The sequence below is a fragment of the Peromyscus leucopus genome, chromosome X, assembly GCF_004664715.2.
Source record: "Peromyscus leucopus breed LL Stock chromosome X, UCI_PerLeu_2.1, whole genome shotgun sequence".
In the NCBI taxonomy this organism is placed as follows: Eukaryota; Metazoa; Chordata; class Mammalia; order Rodentia; family Cricetidae; genus Peromyscus; species Peromyscus leucopus.
Window position 1 is genome coordinate 19,313,202 of NC_051083.1, and position 27,951 is coordinate 19,341,152.

The following is a 27,951-nucleotide window of genomic DNA, read 5'->3' on the forward strand; positions in this document are numbered from 1 at the left end:
CAAGAACTCACCTCTTGGCCACATCTTAAGAAGCTTAGATAAGGCTACGCTTTGGCTTCTTCCTGCAACCAAGCTCAGCCCCTCCTTAAAGAGCTGGCACGCCCTAACCAGCTCCTCCTCAGAGGCTCCGGGAAGGGGTCTTGCCATCAATACTAAGAGGCCATGCTCCCAGCTTAACTCTTCACTGCCCCTCCTCCCGCTTTGGAGAATCATCTCTAGGTACCTGCTACCGCTTGGGGGAAGGGAGGGGTGACGTAAGTGGGATCACTGGTCTTCCAAATTCTCTTCTCTTACAGAGACTTTGGATGTATGCGGTTAAAACGAACCACTTAAGGAGAATTGAGAGCATAGAGACAGGACAGACTGAAGTAGACAAACCTATCCATTCTTGTCCCCTTTCAGTTCTTCCACAAGGCCCCCTGAAGTACCCCCTCCTCTTAGTCTCGCTTCACAATCCTTAAGGGAAGTCATTTTTCCCTTGAGTTTAATTTGATTCCGCATAATGTTCTTACCCTTTCCGCTCACACGCCCCCCATCCCAACACTTCACTGCTAAAACCCAAAGCCAAGTGGGTGTGTGCGGTTGGCGGCGGCGGCGACGGCGACGGCGGCGGCGCGCGGGGCGGAGGGGGGGTTAGTTAGAACCTAGATTGAGGACATGAGAGTGGGTTCTTTCCCGAGTCACTTACCGCCCTTGTCTCTAGCTGAGGACTCCTGAAGTGTCCGGAGCTCACGCGGTCCTCCCGGAGACTCATACTCTTGAGCTGATCTCAAGACAGCTGTTCCCCTCGCACCCGCCCATGTCTGACAGCGCGCCTGGCAACGCGCTTTAGCCTCCTCTTCCTTGGTCCCCCACCTCTCTGTTTTCTCCTGGCTGGAAAAGGATGGGGGGAACGAAAAAGGGAGGGAGTCGATTCAGACCCAGCTGGGCCACCCTCAGAACAAGGGAAACAAAGCTTTCAAGCATCCAAGCCCCCAATCGGGGCGGCGGAGCAGACTTCCTAAAAAGAATCCTCCCACTGCAGCCTTCCCTGTGCTAAAAATACAGCGGCTTCTCCGGAGCGAAGTAGCCAGCGCTAAAGCTCCTGCGTTCCCCTTTTACCTCAACCGATTCAGTTCCGGCCAAGCCCATTCTCCACCCACCCCAGAACTCCTCACACCCTCCCCGAGAGAGCCGGGGTGGGGTCCCGGCAAAGCACCCAAACCTCAGATCACGACTTGAACGCAAAGTTGAGACGGAGGAGTCAGTGAAGACCCGCAAGGAGACAGCGCCAGAGGATCCCCTCCACGCAGCGGTTAGCGCTGCACACCCGGCGCCTTCCTAAAAAGAAAGGAGGAAAAGAGGCCGGCGATTGGTCGAAACATATAGGAAAACACCGACCCAGGGCAGGGGCTCCCACGTTAGTGGCAGGCACTCCCGCTGGACCGAGCTAGAGAGACTTCCCGGTGGTACCTGGCCACCCCACTGGTACACCACGCCCGTGGGGTCAGAACCTGGCGCGCTCGCTCGCCAGGCAACCTGAGTAGGTGGAGTGCTTCGCTCTTTCTCTGGCAGACTAGGCCCAGAAGAGAGGTGTGACTACCATGAGGACTCCACCTAGGGTGGAGTTCCTTAAAAGGGACAAGTGGCCGCTAGAGGGGAGTGGAGTAGGAGGGGGGTGGAGATGGGTGGGGCAGAGAAGGCGGAGGGACAGGGGAGGGGGTGGGGCGAGACCTAGGAGCTGGCCTCGCCCCTGGCGGCGGCGGTCTCTGTTGGCCTCCTGCAGCAGCAGGTACAACTGAAATCAGTTTCAGTGCATCCTTAGTCCTTGCCAGGGGTTTTCGGGCACACTACATGGTCACCTATCCACCAGGATTTAAGCTCTCTAGGGAAGGGTGAGAAGGGTGTGGTGATTGGGAGTAAGGGATGTCTAGGAAGAAAAGGACCGGGAATGGGGAGTGCCAGAAAGATGGTAACTGTAAGCGGATTTTTACCCTCCCAGTTCTCCATGGCAACGTGTGACAGTAGCAAGGACAGAGGGGTCACAGTGTCTTTTTAGGGATGACACTTAAGAGGAAAGGAGACTGGAGCTGGGTGCATTTTCTAGCACTAGTTAAGAGAAGGTGAGAGTAAAGAGAAGGTGGGGAAAAAATGAGTTGAAGATGAATTCCTAACACCCTGTGGCCCTGGCAGGGAGAGTTCAGAAAGGCTTTCTGAGTCTCCCAGCTACCAGCTCTCTAAGAATAGAGTTCTCAACCCCCTGAGACCGCCTCCCAGCCAAGTATTGGCTAACCTCCCTGAAGATCTGAATCCATAGACTAGAAGCCACATTTCCAGCATTTCCTTGCCCTTGCCTTGTAGTCCTTCTCTAGCTCATTTAATGGAAACCCAGGAAGTCACAGACAACCACAGCCTCCTTCCAGTGCCTCTTCCCTATCACAGTTCGTCCAAAGGGGAGGCAAAAGAGAGAGAAGAAACAAAGGAGAGGAAGGGAGGGAACAGCCAAGCAAGAGAAATAATAATAGGCTCCGTGTATTCAGCACCTCGCATGGGCAGTTCACTGGGCCAGGTACCATTACGGTCATCCATTTTCCTTTATTCCTGGGGAAAACCCTGGAAGTAGGTAGCACTATATTTTTATGCCTCATAAGGGAGGACAGAGGACTGAATTCAGGACCTTGTGTATTCTAAGCAAGCACTCTACCACTCAGCTGTACCCCAGCTCATTTTTGTTGTTGTTTGAGATAGGTAGTCTTACGACAGAGCTCCGGCTAATGTTATAGCCTAGGCTGTCCTCAAGCTCACCAGTCTCCTGCCTCAGTTTCACTAGTTCTGAGTTTGCAGGCATGGGCATGAACTGTCACACCCAGCTTCTTAAGAAAAAGAATAAGGAAACTGAGGGTCACAGCTCAGTATGTGCCCGGAATGTATGTCCGTTGGCTTAATTGCTATGTCTGCTCAGATGTGTCTTAAACATCTCCCAGACAATCTGTTCTTTCACGGTAGATCACCAACCACCTAAACATTAAGGCAACACCTCGGAATTCTTCCACTTGCTGTAATGAGGATCTGGACCCTGCCTCTATCTCAAGCAGCGGGGTTTTTCCTGTCCTGCTAGATCTTACCCAGATTTGAAATCTCTGGTAATCCCAGGCCTTTTCCAGCCTCGGGGCCATGAGACAGACACCTTACCTTCTCTGTCTGAAGTGGCTGTATAAACACTCTGCCCACCTTTTTAAAAGGACGAACTAAAGGTCATCTCCTCTCCTTATTTAATTCACTCAGGAAGAACTGACCATTTCCTGCTGTACCTCTAGGTATCCACGTGTTGTTATAACTGCTTCTCATTACTACACTATAATGTCCTGGAGGTTAGGCATCAGGTGTTGTTATGTCTGTAATGTAGATGCTGAATATTGTTATCAATAATAGTTATCGAGCAGAAACTATGTGCTGAGCTCTGTTCTAAGATGCATTGAATCATTCTGACAGTGGTATAGGTAGGTATTATCACTGTCATTTTCATATGTAGAAAGCAAGGAACAAAGGTTAAACAGCATGTATATGTATGTGCTATGTGGAAGAATGACCCTGTAGTAGAGGCTTTTATAAATGCCTCACTATCTCTCTATACCGTATTTCCACCTCTGCCTACACCCCTGCCCCGCTTACAAGGTAAGACTTACTAAGTGAAAGCCATTCAATGTACAACCCTACATATTCTTTTTTTAAAATGTCATTTATCCCTTGGAGCCTTATGTTCTTAATGTATAAAATCTGGAGAGTATTACTGAAAAAATGATTTGTCATTAGTCCAAGGCTATCTTCAGTGATGACAGTTTTAGATTCAAGGATGTCAAACTGTTTATATAAAAGACTAATACACTTTTGTGATGTGAAAAAGGAAGACTGGTAGACTTCTGTAATTTCTACATCAATAGCCACGAGAGAGAATTCTTTATCGATGCTAGGTACACCATTAGGCCATCATGAAGTCTTCATTCAATCTACGCAGGCTCCTCAAGAAGTTGTGTCCTCACCAGGTGGTGGTGGCACACGCCTTTAATCCCAGCACTCAGGGGGTGGAGCCAGGCGGATCTCTGTGAATTCCAGGCTGGCCTGGTCAACAGAGTGAGATCCAGGAAAGGTGCAAAGCTACACAGAGAAACCCTGTCTCGAAAAAACCAAAAAAAAAAAAAAGCTGTGTCCATTTGAAGATAGTCAAACAGTCGATCCTCTGGCTAAAAGTGTCCCTGGTTATCTAATTTATTTTATGCCCTTGTTTTTGTCTGCCTCAACTGCATTTGTATAGAAAACATTATATCAGATTGGTAAATTCAGATTTTGGAAAAAACAAAGTAAATTATTAAACCTTAGATAAATGAACTCGAGACTCTTTTTCACCCATTTAGTCAATGAAATATACTAAGCACCTATGCCCTAGTAAGAAGCATGTTAAACATTAGAGGGAAAAATAAAATCAAGCCACCCATTCTGTCTCTCTCTCTCTCTCTCTCTCTCTCTCTCTCTCTCTCTCTCTCTCTCTCTCTCTCTCTCTCTTAGGGACTCCAGAGTAGGAGCCTTTGACTTCATCATACCCAGTCTTTTGGTTCATATTTTTCCTTTGAAGTTTTCAGATATGGAATCCGTCTGGTTTGAATGAGAACTCAAAGGTGACTCACAAGGAACTATGTCCCCCAGTTAGTGGTAAAGATGGAGTTTACCTTGACATTCTTTGTCTCTGTTCTCTATTTCTCCAGACCGTAGCCGGAACCCAGTGCATTGGCTATGGCTGGCCAGCCCTCTCCCACTGAGCCCCTCCACACTTGTTCTCAGATCAATCAACAGCATGGTGGATGCCATTTATGTCAGATGGAAAGTTGTGAGGGAGCAGACATGAAGAAGTAGATGCAATGCTTCTTCCTTCTAGGAAGAACCACAGGCTCCCTTTTTCTTAGGTGGCTTAAGAAATAAAGCAAAGAGCAACCTCCAATATCTTCAGCTTGTTCCATTTCACCCCAAGCATAAGGAGCCTGAATGCTTGCAGAAGCAGCCTAAGCTCTCCCCCATATGGTTAAAGAATCCGAGGGGGAAGGTGAGGGTTAAATTACAAACTGAACTTCATGAAAGATGGCAGAGAAGCCTGCAGACACCCAGAGCACACAAGATGCTGTTCTTTGTTGCCCTTCTTCCTCTTCACTCTCCTGCTTCTCTTCCTCCTCAAGAATGCCAGCCAACAAACTACTGGGGTGGAGCCCAGAATGAGGGCTAGAGGGAGAAGAGGAGGAAAAGCCTCAGGAAGAGGCCTCCACCCTCCCGGCTCCCAGTAGAACAACAACAACAATTGAAAATTCTTGAAGGGCTGGAGCTAAGGAGAAGGTGGGGCAGAAAAAAAAAAGGGCAGAAGAGGATGATGAGGAAAGGCAGAGACAAGACAAGGGAGGAGATTTAGGGGGCAAGCAGGGTAGAGCAGCCTGGGGGACAAGGAAGAAGGTAAGAACGGAAACAGAAAACTTGGCCCTCTTATGACATGTTGTTCCCGGGGCAAGACTGTTGCCAAAACCAGTGCATAGCTCAGACCTAGTGAGAACAAAATTGCCCTCCTCACCCACTTTTTTTTTGCTCTGCATTCCCCAGGGGGTATAGTCTCCCTGCAAGCTCGGCTAGAAGGAGACCTTTTGCCTCCCTGCCAGTGTTGAAGCACTGTTGAGTTCCTCCCATGGCTCAGAGGACATCTCGAAGGTTACTGGCAGCAAAAGATAAGGATAGTAAGAAAAGAAATGTCTATTTCGCTGAGAGGAGAAGACCTGGAAAAAGACTTGGTTTGTAAGCTATGCAACGTTGAGCAAAAGCGTTCACGTCTCTAAACACCAGTTCCTACAGCGATTTCTTTTACAGAGATACTGTTAGCACTGACTTCACAGAGCTGTCAAAAAGATTAAATAAGACACAGAGGAGGCTTTGCAGTGACTAGCGAATTTGAGTTTGGGGGCTTCTTTCCCAGAGTGGAAGGAATCAAACCGTTTTTTTCTCAGTCTCCAGAGTTCTATCAGCAATCAGTCCCGGAAAAGCCTCCCTCAGCCCGATGAGATTACCGCCTGCAAAGCACACTGCTTGGCACAAAGGAACCTCTCAAAGGTTAACTAGTATTACTCTTAACAATGGAACCTCTGAACTTTGCTTCAACAGAAGTTGAAGCAATGGCCCATATTCTTTGTATTCCCTTTCCCTATACACCTAAATGCACCAATTTACAAAATTAGCAAGCAAACTGTTTGCTCTAAGGCATCCAGAGGCACAATTAAATTCACCTTAGGAATGTCCAGTGGGCCCGGAGTGTATGGCCAGAATTTGAAATCATCCTGGCATAACACCATCCCAGGCAAGCTCTAGCAGGCCTACAAACTCCTATAAATTTAGTTGTGCCTTAGGCCACTAACTATGAATAAAACGCTTGATTAATTGTGGTAGTGTGGTGGTGGTGGTCATGGTGGTGGTGGTGGTGGTGGTGGTAGTAGTGGTGTATGTGTTAGGACAAGAAGTTGGGCTCCCATGGATTTTCACACTACTTAGACTACAGAAGTTACCACACCCATAAATTGGAGGAAGGAAGAGCCTTCAACAGTGAGCAACCAAGTCAAACCAGAAAAACTGGGAGCCTTGGCCTCACCTGAAGGAAAGGTGTCCTTGTCCCTTGATTGTATATTCCCGAGTCAGTATAACACTTGAATACTTGCTTTCATATTCCCCAAATAAACATATGAGATTAGGTAAGGAAATATCTAAATAGGACAGAAATGTCTTTATTACTACGGTAGTCTAGGAGTACTAGGTCCCCAAGGGCACAAAAAGCAGCTCTCATGTCCCCCAAACAGGTAAGAAATGGACCCTGACGCTGGGGGCCAGGACAGTTTATCACGGCACTCAGAAAGTAGAACAGAAAATCTGAATGGGGTTCTGCCTATGGTGCTTTCTCCAAATCTTTCTTAACACGCCTACTAAAAGTACTGAAGCCTCAAGCTTTATTTCCTTCATTTCCTCCTTTCACCGAATAGCCGTGCATTGTAGTAGTTTTTACCCCTCAAGTTAATCCCACAAATCCAGTCTAAGCAGCCTGATGGGGAGTGACAAGGACAGCGCATTACTCTCTCAAGTCAGTACAGTAATGAATTGAAATGAGGATGGCAGGCAGATTAGCAGCGGCAATTCACTTCCTAAAATGAGATAAATGGTCTGATCGGGGATGAGTGTCTAATTAGTATGCCACGGGGATACACCTATTTACATGGTAGAAACACACAATTGAAATGGTCAGGGCTATGTGGCCAAGTGGAGGAAATGTGCACAAATGTGCTGAAAATAAAATGTGGGAGACACAAATCCTTGCAAGACTTACTCAACCCAGTTACAGAATGTCAGTGTGGGAAAGGCCTGAAGATGTTATTTCAGTAAGTGTTTTCAACATGTGGCGTGTATGCCAATAGTTCTATAAAGGATCATTTTGGGTGGCACACAGATAAATATTTTCCCATACTGTGTATTTACTTTTATGGTTACCTTCTATTTACAGAAAATAAAACTGGCTTTCCGTTTTCAGCCACACTATTTTTGTAGAAATTTATTTTTATTGAAGTAAGTTAGTTCATTTAAAGAACAATAAGTAAGTAATGCTACAGATATGTTCTAAATTATGAAAGTAACTCAAACATTGATCTTTAGCAAGCCAGTGTGAATCTAATTACCCCAATCCAACAGTTCATTTATTGGACACCTTGATTTAGAGGAGGGTGTTAACACCCTGATCTACAAATAAAAATCAAACTTGCCCATTTTTCCTATAGCCACTGCAGAACTGATAATAGAACATGGCATTTTAACACTGAACCTAGGGAAAGCACCTCCCCTAATTCTTGAAGCACCCACTTTATACTAAAAGGCTTTCTTTTGCCTCTTACAACATGGTAAAATATGGCTCCCATAGGGCTCATCACATTTTATTAAATTTATCTTTTTACGTGCAATCTTACTCATTTGACTGTTAGCTCCTTGATATCAGGAGTTGGATCATCATAGTTCAATTATCATCCTGATTTCATTTCTGAGCATAGTACCTATACTGTAGCAAATACCCAGTGCAAGTTGGTACAGTGTAATAAGTAAGCATTAGAGATGGATGTCTGCATATTAATGCTGCCATCATTTCATCAATGTTGCCACTAATTCATCACTTAATAGCTGTGTGACACTGGACAACTTATATAAACTGCCTGGGTCCTTGGTTTCCTTATTAAGATGAGGATTAGGAGAAAAGCTGCCAAATATGACACTGAGAAGATAAGGTAACAATACATGTACTTGGTACAGAGTGAGTGCTAGCTAGTACATTTTACAGATTGAAAATCCCAACTCGGACATCTAAAATGCTCTGAAGTTTGAAGCATTTCCGAGTGCTTAGACAGCAAAAGTTCCTGCCCGTCTCATAGAATTATAGTCACAACACACTTACACTAGGGCTGCTGAGATGTGCTGGCTGACAAACCCGATGGACTGAGTTTGATACCCAGAACTCACATACATGGTGGAAAGTCCAACTGACTCCTGCAATGTGTTCTCTCACTTCCACATGTATGCACACGCACACACATGCACATTCCCACACCTTGAATAAATATAAATGTAAAAATACATTCTCATTAAATATTATATAAAATTACCTTCAAGCTATTCTCATAAATTGAAATAAAAATAAATTTCATGTTTAAGCATGAGACCATATCTAAAATATATTATTATATAAATACAGAAATATTCCACAATCTGAGGAAAAAACTTGAAATCTAAAACACTTCTGTTCCCAAGCATTTGGATAAGGGACTCACAACCTGTATTTGTGTTGAACTCAATAATACTTTATTGGTCCTGAGATCCAACTCTGGAGAAATAAAGACAAGACTATTTTTTCCATTCATGATCATTCAAATGCCTCACCTTCTTTCCTTTCCCATCCCCAATGGCTCAATCCACTTCTGTAACATCATTTCCACACTCTTTGCTATCTGCTATCTCAGCTACTTACAGCAAATTATAGACTCCTCAATCAGCGATGCCATCTCCCAGAAACCAAGATGTTTTAGCATCTTAGTTTACCAGGTAATTAACTGCAAGAGTAAGTCTATTAACAGAAAACCAGAAATCAAGGCAAAGGAGATCACTCCATACTTAGATATAATAGAAGAGATTGAATGTTCAACAATAAGATATTAGGGAGCTAGATTACAGGATGCCCAAATAACAAATACACTGCTAGTCAGATTTGATATGTCCTTTCTCCAAAATTCATATACAGAAACCTTGATTCCCAAGGCAATGGTATTAAGAGGAAGGACCCTTGAAAGCTATTAGTACTCTTACAAAAAGGCTTAAGGAACAGACTTTGTCCCGTAGCCCACTTCCATTCCTTCTGCCATGTGAAGACAATGCTCACACCTTCTGGAAGGCCAGCAACATAGTACCATCTTGGAAGCAAAAAAACAGCCCTTGCACGACACTAATCTGCAAGATCCTTGATCTTATATATACCGGGTTTCAGAACAATGAGACATAAACTCTCATTGTAAATTAGCCACTATGTGATATTATTATAGCAGCATAAAGGATATGATAATATACAGACATCAGAATTTATGCTTCTAGCTATGCAAAGTGGCACATGCCCATAATCACAGTTACTTGAGAGGCTGAGGCAGGAAAATCACAAACTGGAGTCCACTCTGGGCTACTGAGCAAGTTCTTATCTCAAAATAAAAATAAGACTAGGAATATACTTCAGTGGGAATAGGTTTGCTTAACTTTGAGAAGCCAAGTCCTAGGTTCAATTCCCCAAAACTAAAAAAAAAGAAGGAGGAGGAGGAAAGGAAGGAAGGAATGGAGAGGGGAAAGGAAAACAAGCTAGGTTTTGCAATACAAATATGGCTATATAAAATATTATGTCATACTGAGTCGAAAAATAGACACAAAAGAGCATATATAATGTCATTTAAATTTGTCTATACACACACATTTTTGATAACAAATGCATTTAGTGTGTAGAATTATCTGAAAGCTTCATCTACAGTATTTAAAATATTTTCTATAATGATCACGAATTATTTTTATTAATTGGAAAACACGGGCTAGACATAGATTATCACGGCAGGCAGCACAGATCGTGGTAAATTTTATGTTTTCACCTGCACACTTACACAAAATCAACAGACGTAAAACAAATTTTAATCTCCCCGACTTGGTTTTCCTGACAACGTTTGCCCTCTTGAACTGCAGCTATAATTGGCCATTCCAAGGCAGAAATTTCTCAAAAGTGCCTGTCTCAAGACAAAAATTGATGCCACTAAATATGAGCTACAAGAAAACCCTTCAGAAATAGTTTTCTATTTCTATGGTTTTCTTCCTGATGGCATCTCTCAACCAGCATGTGCCACCTGATGAAGACACTGCTTTTTGAGCCAAAGTGCACAAATCTTGGTAGAATGTTCTTCCACACGTATATGTTTAGCAAATCAATTTTCCTTAGCAGCAATAATCACAGTTTCTAATTGGGTATACTCTGTATTTGTGTGATGATCTATTTGATGCCTGCTTCTCCCACCAGACCTCATTGTAAGAAGGCAGATCTAGGTCAGATTTACTCAAGGATGTAATTTAGTTCTTGAAAGAAAGTAATTGCTCAATAAATATTTGTTAATTTCACTGACTGGATAACTGAATCATTGATTTTTTTTTAAATGTCATGTTCATCTATTCTGTTTGTGAGACCCAGTCTGATCTCCAGCTCACTATTGTTCCCAGTGCATATGCCATCATGCCCCACATTGATCTTGAACTTCTTGGATCTACAGTTTCCCGATGATAACTGCATGATGTTTTCGTGAGAATAGGGTAGCTTCCTTTCCCAAAATGAAAACCAAGAAAAGAACTTGAGGAAGAAATCAGTCAAAGGTTCTATAATAATAATAATTCCAATTTGAATTGGGTGTTTTGCTATGTGCCTATTGCTGCTCTAAGCAGTTTACATATAGTAAAAGAATCCCTGAAATAACCCTGTAAACACCATTGTCTCTAGAGAGTAAAAACTGAGACCGAGAGAAGTAAAATTTGCCCATATCACATATCAGAATTACCACTTCAGTCGTCCCGACTGTATGTGTTGTTTGATTGTTTATAAACAGATATCAGTATGTACCCCAGGCTAGCCTCCAACTCTCCTACTTCAGCTTCTCCAATGTTGGGATTATGGGCATGGACTACCTCGCCTACCAGTCTTAACTTATTGTATTTAGATTTTAAAAAAAAAAACTATGGACATACCATACGATCCTTAGAAATAGACACTTGATATTACATGAGAAACTTTTAAATTTATATAATTTTTTCCTAATGACAATTCTTTTTGTAAGCCTATGTCTGTCCTTGATTGTGCTGTGCTGAAATGATGGAATGGGGGTGATTCCTCTATTAATGAACAAAATAAAAACAAAGCAAGAGGTACTTTCTCATGATGACCCAAAGGCATTTACTACACAACTTTTTGAATGTAGAAATTTCTCAAAAACTAATTCCTGTGATTCCACACAGTGTTACTACTCCCATTTCAGCATGCCAGAAAAGCCTGTGCTTTTCTGCATAAAACAATCAATATCTTATGTACAGTAAGAAGATACAATTTAACTTACATTTTTTTTTTTACCAAAGATACAAATCAGTATATTAAAAAATGAAACCAAAAAATCAGATTCCTTATTTGGCTAACTGTCTGAACTGTAACCTAGTACCGAGATGGCTCTGTGCTTAAGAGCACATACAGTTCTTGCACAGGCCTGAGTTTAGCTTCCAGAACAGACATCACGTAATTGTAACTCCACCTCAGGCCTCTATGGGCACCTGCATGCATTCACACACAGATACAGACACAGAGAGACAGCACACACACACACACACACACTTAAAATGATAAAAATAATTCCTAAAAACTAAAATATAAGGGTTACAAATAAATAAAAATCGCTTGATTAAACTGCCAAGACGGTTGCTCTCCACAAACTGAGAGCAATGCCTCATTGCTGAAGACAACATCCACACTATTCACTGAACACAGAGAGTCTAGCTAGTGACCACATAGAGCCTTCACCTTCGCCCCTCTGTTCTGGTGTCTTTGGTATGGGAAGGTATCTGCACGTTCCTAAAAGAGAAACGTGAACACCAACCCAGCCACTTCTTTGACCTACAACCTGTCCTGCCCATAAAATATGCTAGAGCAATGGTAGCACAAAGCCTGTGGGAGTAACCAACCAATGTCTGCTGTGACTTAAGGCCCACTCCATGAGATAGAACCCATACCTGACACTGCTTGAGTGATCAGGAACCAGAGACTGGATAGCTCAGGGACCTAGGGTAAAACCAAACACTACTGCTCTAAAAAAAAGTATCAATAAAATGATTCCTAATGATATTCTGCTACACTGATAGATCAGTATGCCTTGCTCAGCCACCATCAGAGACGTTTCCTTTTTAGGAAATGGGAACAAATAGAGAGACCCACAGCCTGACATTTGAGAGAGAGAGAGAGGAGAGAGAGAGAGAGAGAGAGAGAGAGAGAGAGAGAGAGAGAGAGAGAGAGAGAGAGAGAGAGAGAGAGAGAGAGAGAGAGACCTTGGAACACACAGCTCTAAACAGGATGTCTTCATCAAATCCCTTTCCTTAAAGCTCAGGGAACCTCATGGAAGAGGAAGCTGTGAAAATAGTGTAAAAGCCATAAGGGATGAAATATAACGCCCTCTAAATCACCTGAGCAAAGCTCCCATGAACTCACAGAGACTGAAGCAGCAAGCACAGGTCTGCACAGGTCCTCTGTGTCTATACAATAGTTTCCAGTTTAGTACATTTTTTGTTTGTTTTTTGAGACAGAGTTTCTCTGTGTAACAGTCCTGGCTGTCCTGGAACTCACTCTGTAGACCAGAGATCTGTCTGTATCTGCCTCCTCAGTGCTGGGATTAAAGGCATGTGCCACCACCGCCCAGCTCAGTTTAGTATTTTTATGGGACTCCTGAATGTATAAAGAAGTAAGTTTCTGATTCTTGTGCCTTGTCTTGGACTCTTTTCCTTCTGCTGGTTTTGCCTTGTCCAACTTTGAAGTGATATTTTGTTTTGTTTTTTTAACATTCTATTTTTCTAAAAAAGAATAAAATTTTTGATGATTTTATTTTAAAAAAGAGCACTGTATTATACAGATTTGTGCATAAAACATGAAAAAATTAGGTAAGACAAAAAGCTAGGTAAATAACATCTTTGTGAAAAATAAGTTTCTCATGTAGAACTAAGATTTAGTGACAATTCTTAAGCCTCCAGCAGACCATGGACCTCATATTTCAGCATATTTCACCCCAGAGACACATCTGAATGTCTTGCTAAAATCCAGACTGTGGGGCTCCTAGCCTCATTCTGATTAGTCGATTACTGCAAGGAACCCAAAACTTTTCATTTCTAACAAGTTTCCGAGAGCTGCTGGCGTTTCTGTTCCAGAGACCACACTTGGAGCACTGTGGAGCCACGGGGAACATCGATTCTGTTCCCGAGCTACTGCTCTACACGTGTTAGAAACCGTCACCAGACACACAGCAACCACTTTTTCTTGCTATTCATAGCAGGGAATTATTTCTATCAGTAATTGCAAGACATTCTTTTCACAGAAGCAGCTAAAAGTAATGGCTACTATATTAGCACACTATATACTCCATTTATGTCATACTACTACACTGAGATGCATATTTTATACCAAGACCTAGTGATAAATGAGCGAGTTCCAGGACAGCCAAGGCTACACAGAGAAACCCTGTCTCAAAAAACCATAACAAACAAACAAATAAAACATTTCTTTTATCTTTTGAGATTATAATATAATTATATCATTTCTCCCTTCTTCCCTTTCCTCTCTCCAAGTCCTCCTATATACCCCTCCTTGCTCTATTTTAACTTCATGGTCTAACTCTTCATTAATTGTTGTAACATGCATATATACATATATACGTGTGTGTGTGTATGTGTGTGTGTGTGTGTGTGTGTGTGTGTGTGTTCCTAAATACATAAATACAACCTGCTCAATCTGTATAACAGTACTTATATGTATGTTTTCAGGGCTGACCATTTGGTATTGAACAACCAATTGGTGTGCTCTTCTCTGGGGAAGACTATTTCTTCCACTCTCGCATTCCTTAACTGCCTGTCCTTCTTTGTGCAGGCTTGATGCCTCATGGGCTTTTACTTGTCCACTTTAACACGTCTCATGTTGTTGTCCTTGTTCAGCTCATGTTTAAACAGTCATGTTGGTGTTCTGGTGTAACTTCTGACATTTGGAAGAGACACAATCTCACAGCAAACATCCTGTTTCTCTCTCTTAAAATCTTTCTGCCCTGCTGAGCAGCGATGGCGCACACCTTTAATCCCAGCACTCGGGAGGCAGAGCCAGGCGGATCTCTGTGAGTTCGAGGCCAGCCTGGTCTACACAGCAAGATTCAGGACAGGAACTGAAACTACACAGAGAAACCCTGCCTCAAAAAAACAGCAACAATAAAAAAAATCTTTCTGCCCCATCTTCTACAATAATCCCTGAGCCTTAGATGTGGGAGCTACACTACAGGTGTTTCTTTTGGGACTGGGCTCCACAGCTCTGCATTTTGATTGGTTGTAGTTTTCTGTAATGGTCTTCATCTATTATAAAGAGAAGTTTCCTTGATTGAGGGGTGAAGACTACACTTATCTGAGCATATGTCTTAGTTTATTTTTCTATTGCTGTGCAGACACCATGACCAGAGCAGCTCCTAGAAGGAAGAGTTTATTGGGACTTATAGTTTCAGAGCGTTTACTTAGAGTCCATGATCATCATGGCTAGGATCATAGCAGCAGGCAGGCAGGCAGGCATGGTGCCGGAGCAGTAGCTGAGAATTTATAACTGATCCACAAGCATGAAGCAGAAAGCTAACTGGGAATGATACAAACTTTTGAAACCTCAAAAGCCCACCCACCAAGATACATCTCCTCCAACAAGGCCATACTTCCTAATGTTGCAACAACTTAGATACAAGAATGTAGAACATTGGGTAGCAGGTAGCGAACTTCTGCCCTCCGGGGATCCTCCATTATGTTGTAAGCCTGTATTTAATGTTTCCTCCCTCTTTTAATAAACGGCATTTGGCATTCAGCATTTCAGCCATGGCAAATGACCCGCTGTCTCTTGTCTCTTATTTTCTAATCCGCAGCCCCTCACTCGGACATGGTGAACGGGTATCGGTAACGCCTGTGTTACCGCAACATCCTAATTCTACCCAAACAATTCTACCAACTGGGGACTAAGCAGTCAAATATATGAGCCCTGGAGCAGTAGCAGAGAGCTTACATCCTTATGCAGGTTTCCAAAAAGAAGAAGTACATAGTTTGAAGAGAAAAAGAACACTAGGAAATTTAATGCTGTAGCCATAGTTTGTATTGAAATAGAGAAATGCAATAAAGGGAGTAGTGCCCTCAGGGTGAGACCACACCCAGCTAATCCTGCAATTTGTGAAAACAAAAGGCCTGAGGAATTATCTGTCTGTTCCTGCAAAGCAACAAATCAAAGCTTGTGCAAATGCAATTCAAAGAGGTGGCCAGAGTCTATCCCAAGCAGGCACTAGGCAGCATCAGCCACCTGGTTCTGGCTTTAGAGTCATGAAAGATACAGGAATAAATATTTTGGAATCTTCCTCTGAGGATGAGGAAAGCCTCCCTGGCATCCCATTGCAGAAGTGAAGCCTGGATTGTGTTGGAGAACCCAGGATGCTGGAGATGCCAGAGACCTGCGATATCTGCAAAGAAAAGCCACATATGCAGAGTGGAAGCAGCCCAAGAGAGCAAGAAGTGTGTAGCAGTCAGCAAAGCTGGAAGGGATGAGCCATGTCCCTTTGACACGGGAGATAAGAGTTATAGGATTTGAGCTTGCCCTGCTGGGTTTTAGTGATGCTCTGGTCCAGTATTTCTTTACTATACTCCCGTTCCTCCCTTTTGGAATGGTAATGCATATTCTATGCCATTGTATGCTGGAAGTATGCAATTTGCTTTTTTTTATTTTATAGGGAGTTACAATTAAGAGATTGCCTTGAGACTTTTGACTTTGATTTTTAAACTGTGTTATGACTGTGAAAGACTACGGGAACTTTTGAAGTTCTTCTAAATGCATTTTGCATTCTGATATGGTCACAGGCCTATGGGGGTCAGAGATTGGAATGTGACGGTTTGAATGAGAATGGACCCTTAACCTCTTCTATTTGAATGCTTAGTCCCCAGTACTTGGGAAGGAATAAAGGTGTGGTTTGGAGGAGGTGTCACTGGGAATGAACTTTGAAGTTTCAAACGCCCATTCCATTCTCAGTTAGCTCTCTGCCTTATGCTTGTGTATTAGATGTAGGATCTCAGCTACTGCTCCAACGCCATGCCTGTCTGCTTACTGCTGTGCTCCCTGCCATAAGTCTCAGACTCACCCTCTGAAACTATAAGGCCCCACTACATGCTGTCTTCTATAAGTTGCCTTGGTCATGATATCTTAACATGGCAATAAGAAAGTAACCAAGACAGGCTAAAAGGACAAATACTTAGAATGCTGGGTCTATAGCTAGGGATTGTACTGGCTTTGTAAAGTGGCCGTTGTGGGTTCTCCTCTAAGGTCCATGACTTCACTAGCCCTGGGTAGCTGGCTATGTTTCCAGTACCAGACACAATTTCCCTTTTGTTAGTTACTGCCACCGGTCTGAATGCCACAACTGCACCCTTAGGGTTATTCTGTCCTGATGGCCCTTATTGGGGTTCACAGGTGTTACAGCTAGGTAGGATTGTTGGTTGCTTCCCTCCTTTAGAATACTGAATGGCACCTTCTGGCACCACAAAAACTAGTCCTCAGAGAGCAGGCTTTTGGATGGCGTTTTCAGCAATAGGGACGTACCTTCCACCTCTGAGGGTCAACCAAGGGAAAGAGCAATAGCCTGTAATGCTCTGGGAGTCTCTTGGACAACCCTGAAAAGAAGGTCTGGTGTTAAGGTTTTTGTTAAACGGTTTTTGGTTCTTGGGGGAGCACTGTAAGTCCAAATGGGAAAATTTCATTTAAAGTATATACTTACATTTGTATGGTATGTTTATGTGTATGTGTATTTTTTTAGGCAGTTGATAGTATGATTCCATATGACTTTTTCAGACATCCTTTCTGGTTTTTTAACTCTCTTCATTCCTTCTGTATCTATCTCCTTCTATTCGTTTTGAATACATCCTCCCTCCTCATTTTCACCATTAAATCACTATTCCCCTCTCTATTGCTTCCCCATGCCCCAACCCCAACAAGATCTCTTTTTACTTTCCTGATTTCTGCAATTATTCCAGCACACGTACACAGATCTGAACACATTTGGAACTAGGAGCCTCATATGATAGAGAGTGATGGTTATCTTTCTGGGTCTGGGTTACTTCCTTTAATATGATCTTTTCTAGTTCCATCCATTTACCTGCAAGTTCATGATTTCATCTTTCTTTACAGCTGAATAGTACTCCATAGTGAATATGTACCACATTTTCATTGTCCATTTGTCAACTGAAGGACACTGAGGTTGTTTTTATTCCCCAGTTACAAGAAGGAACATGGTTGAGCAAGTATCTGTGGAGTATGATGTCAAATCCTTCGGGCACTGTCAAGGGGTAGTATAGCTCAGTCATATGGCAGAGTCATTTTTAAGCTTTTTGATAATGCTCTACGCTGATTTCAGAGTGGACAGACAGATTGCCATCCTACCAAGAGTGAAGGAAGGCTACCCTTTCTCCACATTCCCTCCAGCATTTACCATCTGCCTTTTTTTTGTCATTGTGACTGGAATAAGATGAAATCTTGGAGCAATTTTAATTTTCATTTCCTTAATAGTTAGTATCTTGGTCACTGTTCTATTGCTGTGAAGAGACATCATGACCACAGCAACTCTTATAAAAAGGAAAGCAATTAATTGGGGCTTGCTTACATTTTCAAAGGTTTAGTCTATTGTCTTCATGGTGGGGCGCATGGCAGCATGCAGGCAGACATTATGGAGAAGTTGGGAGTTTTATATCTGGATCTGCAGGCAGCAGTAAAAAAGAGAGCCACTGGGCCTGGCTTGGGCTTCTGAAACCCCAAAACCCACCCCCCTTGACACACTTCCTCTAACAAGGCCACATCCACCTCAACAAGGCCACATCTCTTTATCTTGCTCAAGTAGCGCCACTCCTTAATGACCAAGCATTCAAATATTTGAGGCATTGGGGGCTGTTCTTATTCAAATCACCACATCTACAGACCATGAACACTTTTTGAAACATTGGTAGCCATCTTTTCCTTCTTTTCAGAGCTCACTGTTCAGGTCCCAGGCCCATTTTTTTGAATAGGCTGTTTAGGGTTTTTTTTTTTTTTTTTTGACAATTTGTTTTTTGAATTCTTTATATATTCTGGATATTAATACTCTGTCAGATGTATAGCTGGCAAAGAGTCTGTCCCATTCTGTGAGTTTGCTTTTTACCTGATTGATTCTTCAGCTGTGCAGAAGAAGCCTTTTAGTTTTATGAAGTACCACTTATCAAATGTTGGCCTTAATACTTGGGCAAATGCAGTCCTATTGAGAAAGTCCTATCCTTTATCTATATATATCACGTAGAATACTGTCTACATTTTCGTCTAGAGTATTTCAGGCTTTAAGTTGGATCTTTGATACATTTTGTGTTAGTTTTTGTGAAAAGTGATAGATACATGTCTAATTTTATTCTTCTGCATGTGGACATGCAGTTCTCCAAGAACCATTTGTTGAAGATGCTTTCTCTTTTCCAAGTTATCTACTTGGTCAAATATTCAGGGGCTGAAGTTATGTGTACTCATCTTTGGGTGTTCAATTTTGTTCCATTGGTCTACTTGTCTGTTTTTGTTGTCCACACCATAGTGTTTTTATTATTATCTCTATAATGTATTTTAAGATCTAAAAGGGTAATCCCTCAATATTGTTCTTTTGAGGATAGGGGACTAATGTAGTTTACAACTCTCAGATCACACACTCCATCATGAAGGGAAGGCAGAGCAGGAACCTGGACACAAGAACTAAAGGAGAAGCTGAAAGAAGAACAGTGTTTACTGACTTTTCCTCATGGTCTCCTTGCTTTTTTTAACCTTTTATTGAAAACAGATATTTTTTTCCTCACATAATATATCCTGGTTACAGATTCTCTCCCCCTCTACTCCCAGTTCCTCCCCACCTCTCCTCCCATATGGATCCTCCCTTTTGTCTCTCATTAGAAAATAAACAGGCTTCCAAGAGATAATAATAAAAATAAGAGAAGGCACAAGAAACAAAGATCCACTCATTCACACACTCAGGAATCCCATAAAAACACTAAACTGAAAGCCATAATATATAGCCACAGAGGACCTGGTGCAGACCTGTGCAGGCCCTGTGCATGCTGTCTCCCACTACCAATATGTGATTCAAACTGCAGCAGTGTTTCTTTTACACGTTTAGGTGTCCTTTTGTTTGCGGCATAGATGTTAAGAATTACATTGTCATCTTCGTGGAGTTTTCCTTTGATGGGTATGTAGTGTTCTTCTCTATCTCTTCTGATCAGTTTTGGTTTGAGGTCTATTTTGTCAAATATTAGAATGGCTACACTAGCTTGCTTCTTAGGTCTTTTTGCTTAGAATACCTTTTTTTCCCATTTTTTTTTTTCACTCTGAGGTGATGTCTATCCTTGATGCTAAAGTGTGCTTCTTGGATGCAGCAGAAGGATGGGTCCTGTTTTCTTGTATCCGTTCAATGAGTCTTGTGTTTTTTTTATTGGTGAATTTGACCAATGATTGCTGATCCCTGATATTTTGTTGTTAGTGGTGGTGGTGATGATGGTGGTATGTGTGTTCGAGCACTCACATACTTCTCTTCTTTTGGTTTTGCTGATTTGAGATTATTTATTCCTTGTGTTTTCATGAGTGTGGTTAACCTCCTTAGGTTGGAGTTTTCCTTCTAGTACCTTCTGTAGGTTGAATTTGTAGATAGACATTTTTTAAACTTGATTCTATAATGGAATGTCTTATTTTCTCTATCTATGGTGATTGAAAGTTTTGATGGATAGAGATAGTAGTTTGAGCTGGCATCTGTGGTCTCTTGGTGTCTGCAGCACATCTGTCTTGGTCCTTCTGGCTTTTAGAGTCATCATTGAGAAGTCGGGTGTTTGTCTAATGGATCTACTATTATATGTTACTTGGTCTTTTTCCCTTGCAGCTTTTAATATTCTTTCTTTGTTCTGTACATTTAGTATTTTTATTATTAAGTGCCAAGGGGACTTCCTTTTTGATCCAGTCTACTTGGTATTTTTTAAGCTTCTCATACTTTCTTTGATAGTCATTTCCTTCTTCGGGTTAGGGAAATTTTCTTCTAGATTTTCTTGAAAATATTTTCTGTGCCCTTGATCTGGGTTTCTTTTCCTTCCTCTATTCCTATTATTCTTAGATTTGGTCTTTTCATGGTGTTCCAGATTTCCTGGATGTTTTGTGTCAGGAATTGTTTAGACTTACCATTTTCTTTGACTGAGGTATCCATTTCTCCTATTATATCTTCAACACCTAAGATTCTATCTCCTGCATTCTGCTAGTGAAGCTTGCCTCTGCAGTTTCTGTTCAAGTTCCTAAGTTTTTCATTTCTAGATTTCCCTCAGTTTTTTTTTTTAAATTCTATTTCCACTTTTGGGTCTTAGATGGTTTTATTCATTTCCTCCCACTGTTTGTTACTATTTTCATTGATTTCTTTAAGGAATTTATTTATTTATTCTTTAAGGATCTCTATCATATTCACAAAAGCTGTTTTTAGGTCTTTTTCTTGTGCTTCAGCTATGTTGGAAAATTCAGTCCTACTGTGGTAGGGTTGCTGGGCTCTAGCGGAGACATATCGTCCTGACTGTATTGAATGTGGTTTTTATGCTGGTATCTAGGCATCTGGGTTGGGGGAGATTGTAATTCTAGGTGCTGCTATCTGCTACCGTCTTTGCTATCCAGGCATTTTGTTCCTTGGTGGCTATTGCCTGTCTGGTTCTTAGTAGAGTGTGGGGACTATGTATTGCCTCATAAGGGATTCTCCTGAGATCCTGGTAAGTATGGCCACTGGAGTTTCTAGGTAAAATGTGTTTCTAGGTATTGGAGGCTAACACTTAGGAATGAGGATGGGATAGGGAAGGAGGAGATGAGAGGGTTCACAGGAGGGAGGAAATCGGGGTTGTTATAGGAAGATCTGCTTAGTTCCCTGGGAATGGGAGCAGAGTAAGGAGAGGCCACAGCAGGTGGCCTGCTATAGACCTGTATTATTCTTTTATCTTATCTTACAAAGTAATATTGCACTGTATGTGCTCGTTAAATCTATCATTTTGAAGGCTAGAGAATGGAGGTCTGTGAGTTCGAGGCCAGCCTGGTCTACATAGTGAGTTCTAGGCTAGCCAGAGCTACATACTAAGACCTTGTCTCAAAAAGAAAAAATATAAAACAACAAACCTTTTCTTAATAAACTCTTCTTTTGCTTTACAAAAAAAAAGAAAAGAGAAAAAAGAAGAAATCCACTTCATTCACTTTGCATCTAAGAACACAAAAAGATCCAGGGAAAAGGGATGGGGTTAAAATATTCAGTGTGAGCCGGGTGATGGTGGTGCACGCATGCCTTTGATCCCAGCACTGGGAGGCAGAGCCAGGTGGGTCTATGTGAGCTCGAGGCCAGCCTGGTCTACAGAGCGAGATCCAGGACAGGCACTGAAACTACACAGAGAAACCCTGTCTCAAAAACTACAACAACAAAAAAAATCACCATCTACTGCTAGAGGAAGTTTCTCTGATGAGGGTTAAGCAATTCAATGATCTGCAAATTTCATAATTTATTCTTGATGAACATGAACACTCAAATCTTCAACAAAATACTTGTAAATGAAATCACAAACAAAATGATTATTCCCTGTGATCACAGGAATGGAATGATGGTAGAATATATATGAGTACATGTATGTGATGCATCATTATCAACAAAAGGAAGAATTAAAAAATCATGGGCACCTCAATTCATACGGAAAAAGCATTTGATGAAACTCAGCATCCCTTCATGATCAGCATAATAAAGGCCATTGTTAGGAAGGCACCGGCTACCATTACGCCTGAGTGAGGAGCAGAGGAAAACTTTCTGACAAATACATACACTTTCCCCACTTTTACTCATCATGGCAGTTCGCCACTCTAGGTAGAACAAGTAGAAAAGAGAAAGACATAAAGAACGTCAGGTTAGAAAAGAAGGAGAACTGTCAGTGTTTACACATGATACGATCTTACAGAAGTCAAGAAAATACTACTACACGATTAGAATCAGTGAGAGAGAGCCAGCCCGATGGCTTACTAAGTAAAGACCCTTGCCACACAAATGCAGCAACAAGAATATGATCCTCTGGAACCCACATAAAGGTTGAAGGGCAGAAGCAAGTCTCCAAAGTTACCCTCTGACCTCCACACACATGTGCCATGGCAAGGGAGGCACCCCAACAACAACAATAATAATGAATGTCTTAAAATAATACAGTAGAAGAGGAGAATGGGACTTGAATATGCAAACAGCAATAGTATGTTATACTATAAAAGAAAATTCTTTAAAACAAATCAATAGCTAAAATAATATACTAGCTAGGAATAAATTTAACTGAAGAGACCAAAAAACTCTGTAATGAAATGATAAAATATTGATGACAAAATCAAATAGCTCTCCAAAACATTGCAAGATATTCTGTTGTTATCAACTGCAAGAAACAATATTGATAAACATTCACATTGCAAAGCAATGTACAATTCAATGTAATCCCCATCAAAATTCTAATTAACATATTTCATAAAGCTAAAAGACACTCTAAAATTTATATTGGACCTCAAAAATCTCCAGACAGACAAAGCTATTTTGAGTAAGATGAAGAGAGGAGGGAGAACTATGCAACCTGGCTTCAAAATATACCTCAAAGCTGTATTAATCCAAAGTGCTGACATTAAAACCACACCCAGGCCAACAGGACAGAGTAAACAACTGGAAGGAAAGATGCACAACCACAGCAAACACTCAGGAGAATCAAGAACACAATGGGTAGAATACTTGCAATGTGCATATCCAATGAGATGCTGATGTGACGTTAAAGGAGCAAAACAAACTAAATAGAACTTTCTCAAAAGAAGACAGAAAAATGGCCAACATAATCAAGCTTTAGGTAATCACAATTCAAAGCCATAATGAGAGGCCAGTGTGTGAGGTGGTTCATGGGCTAAATAAAGACTCTTGCCACAAGCCTGAGGACCCCAATTCAATCCTTAGCAGCACTCACATGGCGGAAAGAGAAAACTGAGTTCCACAAATGTCCTCTAACCTCCACATGTATGTTGTAGTACACATGCACACTGTTCTCTCTCTCTCTCTCTCTCTCTCTCTCTCTCTCTCCCCCCCCCTCTCATACACACACACACACACACACACACACACACACACACACAAAATTAATTAATGTAAAAGAAGTGATGAGGTATCACTGCACTCTAGCAAGAAAAGCTATTATCAAAAAGACTAAGGATGCTGGGCGGTGGTGCTCGCCTTTAATCCCAGCACTCAGGAGACAGAGACAGGTGGATCTCTGAATTCCAAGGCCAACCTGGTCTACAGAATGAGTTCCAGGACAGCCAGGGCTACATGGAGGAAACCTATCTCAAAAAAAAGAAAAGAAAAGAAAAAGAAAACCAAACAAAAGACTTAGGAAGAAGAGCTAGAAAGATGTTTCGGTCAGTAAAGTACCTGCTGTGCAAAAAATGATAACCCGAGTTAAGATCCCTGCACCCATGCAAACTCCAGGTGCAACAAAGCTCTGCTCTAACCCTGATACTGGAGAGGAGTGGGGACAGGGACAGGTGGATGCATGTCTGTCGCTCTTTGGCCAACCAGCCTAGCTAAATCAATCAACTTCAGGATCAGTGAGAGGTCCTGTCTCAAAAATTAAGGTAGAGTGCAATCAAGAAAGACATCTGGTATTGAACTCCAGTGTTCACACACACGAACATAGTGCACAAGCACTCACATGCACACACACGCGTACACACACAAAAACAAGTACACAAAAGACTAAATATAACAAATGTGGATGAGGATGCAGGTGCAAGGGAACCTGTGGACATTGTGGGTGGGAACATAAATTAGTGCAGCCATTATAGAAAACAGTATTGATTTCTCCCCAAATTAAAATACAACTGTCATCTAATTCAGTAGTCCCATTACTGAGGATTTTAGAAAAATTACAGTACGATTTTAGAAAAGAATGGAATGTGTAACTTGTGGTGAGATCGGTAGAAGTGGCTATCCTGTTGCTAAGTGTCAAGCACAGCAACGGAAGGGCCACTTGATCTCACTTATATGTGGAACTCATTATAGAGGTATAGAATGGGAGTCGTAAGAACTCAGGGAGGGTAGTGTTGAGGAATGGAAGGAAGCTGACACTGGATGATGAATTTTAAGTCGCATAGAAGCAAAAGCCCCAGTGAGGTGGCTGTAGATTATGAGGATCAACTGTATTTTTCAAAGGCTAGAAAGGGGAATTTTGAAAGTTTACACCCTGAAGAAATTATCATGTCTTTGAAATAAATATGATTAGCCTGATTTAAACATTGTAGAACACATACATGTATCAAACCTTATATAGTAATCAAAGATATGAACAGCTTTTTATGTTTAAATATTAGTTGAAAAACAAAGCATTTCAGTTATGCCAGATAAGTTCTGGATAGCTAATATACTGTCTGCACAATGCCACATCATATACTTAAAATTTGCTGAGAGTAGATCATTTCCTTAAGCAAAATTTTATTTTTGAGTTATTCTTGGAGAATTTTATACATGCATACAATGTATTTCTATGCAGTCACCTCCTACTCTACCCCACCAACTCCACCCACATCCTTCCACACCCCCTTACAACTTCATGTCCTCTTTTTAAAAAAACTTTTTATTAATTCTTTGAGAATTTCACACATTATATTTTGATCATATTAACCTCCCTCCCCCAACTCCTCCCAGATCTACCACCCAACTATGTGTCCTCATTTTTTAATACTCTACTTAGCCTAATTTGCGCTCTCCATGTTCTCATGGACGTGGGGCCATCCTCTGGAGCATGGCCGACCTTACAGGGGCCATACCCTTAAAGAAAATGGACTGTCTCTTTCTCAGAAGCCATCAGTAGTCAACAGCTCTAGGAGTGGGGCTTGTGAGTTCTCCTCCAATGCATGCCGATTGTTGATTGGCTCAATCTTAAGTGGGTCTTGTGCAGTCAACCACAGCTGCTGTGAGTTCATGAGTGCAGCCATCCTGTCATGTCCAGAAGCAGTCCCGCTTATGGCTAGGCAAACTGTACAGATACTTAGTCTCTGTACTCTGACGAGTACCTTCCAGTACTACGAAAACTAGCCAGCAGGGTGGAAGTTTCCAGGTAAGTAAGTTTGATTTCTCCAACTCTAGTGACTAAAGTGTGTGGTGTGTTCAGCAATGGGGTCTTCCCATTAAGTTCTGGGGGCAACCAAGAGCAATGGCAGTAGCTTTTATTATTTTGGACTGCCCTAACCAACAGCTCATGGGGACATGTCCGACACCAGACACTGAGCTTTTCTGTTTGGCAACCTATAGGTTGTAGGAGTAGCATTATTTTCTGTGTGGGATATTTCACCTAAAGTCCTTAGTAGGTTTCCATATGGTCTTTTCAAACATTCTTAGTGTTAGTTACCCCTCCTCCCCTTCTTTCTCTGCCTGACCTCCCTTTCTTCTCCCCATCTAAACCTTGTCTCCTCATTATTTGAGAATAGATCTTATGTTGTATTCTTACAAATTAAAAAATCATGCCTCCTTCCCATCTTCCTCCTTTTTAAATTAATATCCAACTAAGTCCATTTAGTGTTTGCTGTGTGTTCGTGGGTATGAGGCCATTCTTTTACACCCACAGACCTGGGTTGCTCTCAATCTTACTCAGAGAAATTGCATTTCACCATGAGCAGCAGTCAAGGCAGAGACTAAAATTTGATCAAAAGTATGAGAATAAGTTGAGTGTGAGTACTCTGAGTTAAGTAGGACATCCTTATCAACTCCCTTCTCTCACTTTCCAGTCTCAGGGAACATCAAAAAAAAGAGGAGGCAGGAAGAATATAAGTAATCTAGAAGCCACGCGGTGGTGGGGCACACCTTTAATCCCAGCACTCCGGAGGTAGAGGAAGGTGGATCTCTGTGAGTTTGAGGCCAGCCTGGTCTACAAAGTGAGTTCCAGGAAAGCAGTAAAGGTGCAAAGCTACACAGAGAAACCCTGTCTCGAAAAACAAAAAACAAACACACACACACAAAAAAAAGTAATCTAGAAAAAAAAAAAAGGATGTAAGTGCCAGAGGATGAGGTTGGGGGTGCTAAGAAATGCTGTCTTCAATTAAAAAATGGGCTAAGAAGCTAAACAGAGAATTCACAAAACAAGAATCACAAATGGCTGAAAGACATTTAAAGAAATGCTCAACATCCTTAATCATCAGAGAAATGCAAATCAAAATGACTCTGAGATACCACCTTACACCTGTCAGAATGGCTACGATCAAAAACACCAATGACAGTCAATGTTGGAGAGGATGTGGAGCAAAGGGAACACTCCTCCACTGTTGGTGGGAATGTAAACTTGTACAACCACTGTGGAAATCAGTATGGCGGTTTCTCAGAAAATTAGGAATCGAACTACCTCAAGACCCAGCCACACCAGTCTTGGGCATATACCCAAGGAATGCTGATTCATACCATAAAGATACATGCTCAGCTATGTTCATAGCAGCACTATTTGCAATAGCCAGAACCTGGAAACAACCTAGATGCCCGTCAACAAAAGAATGGATGAAAAAAAATGTGGTACATATACACAATGGAGTACTACTCAGCAGAGAAAAACAATGAAAGCATGAAATTTGCAGGCAAATGGATGGAACTAGAAAAAATCATCCTGAGTGAGGTAACCCAAAACCCAGAAAGACAGTCATGGTATGTACTTACTCATAAGTGGATTCTAGATATAAAATAAAGAACAATCAGACCACAACCCATAGAACCATAGAGGCTATATATATAGCATGGAGGTCCCTAGGACGACTGTGGCTTATAATAAATTTCAGTTTTACTCAATTATTGAAAAAATAGCCAAATGAATGTAAACACATGAACTATGAACCAAAGGCTGAGGGGCTCCCAGCTGGATCAGGCCCTCTGAATAGGTGAGACAGTTGATTGGCTTGATCAGTTTATGAGGCAACTAGGCAGTGGGACCAAGTCCTGTGCTCATTGCATGAAATGGCTGTATGAAACCTGGAGCTTATGCAGGGACACTTGGCTCAGTCTGGGAGGAGGGGACTGGACCTCCCTGGACTGAGTCTATCAGGTCGATCTCAGTCCTCGGGGGAGGATTTGCCCTGGAGGAGGTGGGAATCGGGGGTAGGCTGGGGGTAAGGGGAGGGTGTGGGAGGGGGGAGAATAGGGGAACCCGTGGCTGATATGTAGAACTGAATGGTATTGTAAAATAAAATAAAAGAAAAAAGAAAAAAATTGTTTAAAGGCTTTTCACTTGAGATTAGGACAAAATTTCTAAAAAAAAAAAAAAAAAAAAAAAAAAAAAGAAAAAAAAGAAATGCTGTCTTCTGGACATGACTGTTGCACTCAGGAAAGCACAGCTATGGTTACCTGCACAAGACCTCCGCAAGACCAAACCAGCTCAAATTCCAACATAGACAGGGGAGGAACTCACAAGGCCACACTCCTAGCTGAAGAGCTATAGGCAGCTCATAGCTAC

At 41.8% G+C, this 27,951-nt stretch overlaps 1 protein-coding gene across 3 annotated transcripts in view; it reads right to left on the reverse strand.

The window, feature by feature from the left end:
* Klf8 (Kruppel like factor 8) overlaps positions 1–27,951 on the reverse strand; it is a 162,410-nt gene that overhangs the window by 31,074 nt on the left and 103,385 nt on the right. The window contains exons 1-3 of one of the 3 annotated variants that reach the window (XM_037199360.1): positions 1,453–1,573; positions 1,205–1,320; positions 689–873 (exon numbers count right to left, since the gene is read on the reverse strand). The exons of 1 other annotated variant lie outside the window; for it this stretch is intronic. Coding sequence is in view for 1 of the 2 variants with exons in the window: in XM_028883421.2 (XP_028739254.1) it covers positions 689–754 (66 nt within the window). In the remaining variant the exon portion in view is untranslated. Of the gene's footprint in view, positions 1–688; positions 1,575–27,951 lie in introns of those variants that run through there. One more of the 3 variants, XM_028883421.2, reaches the window with a different exon arrangement.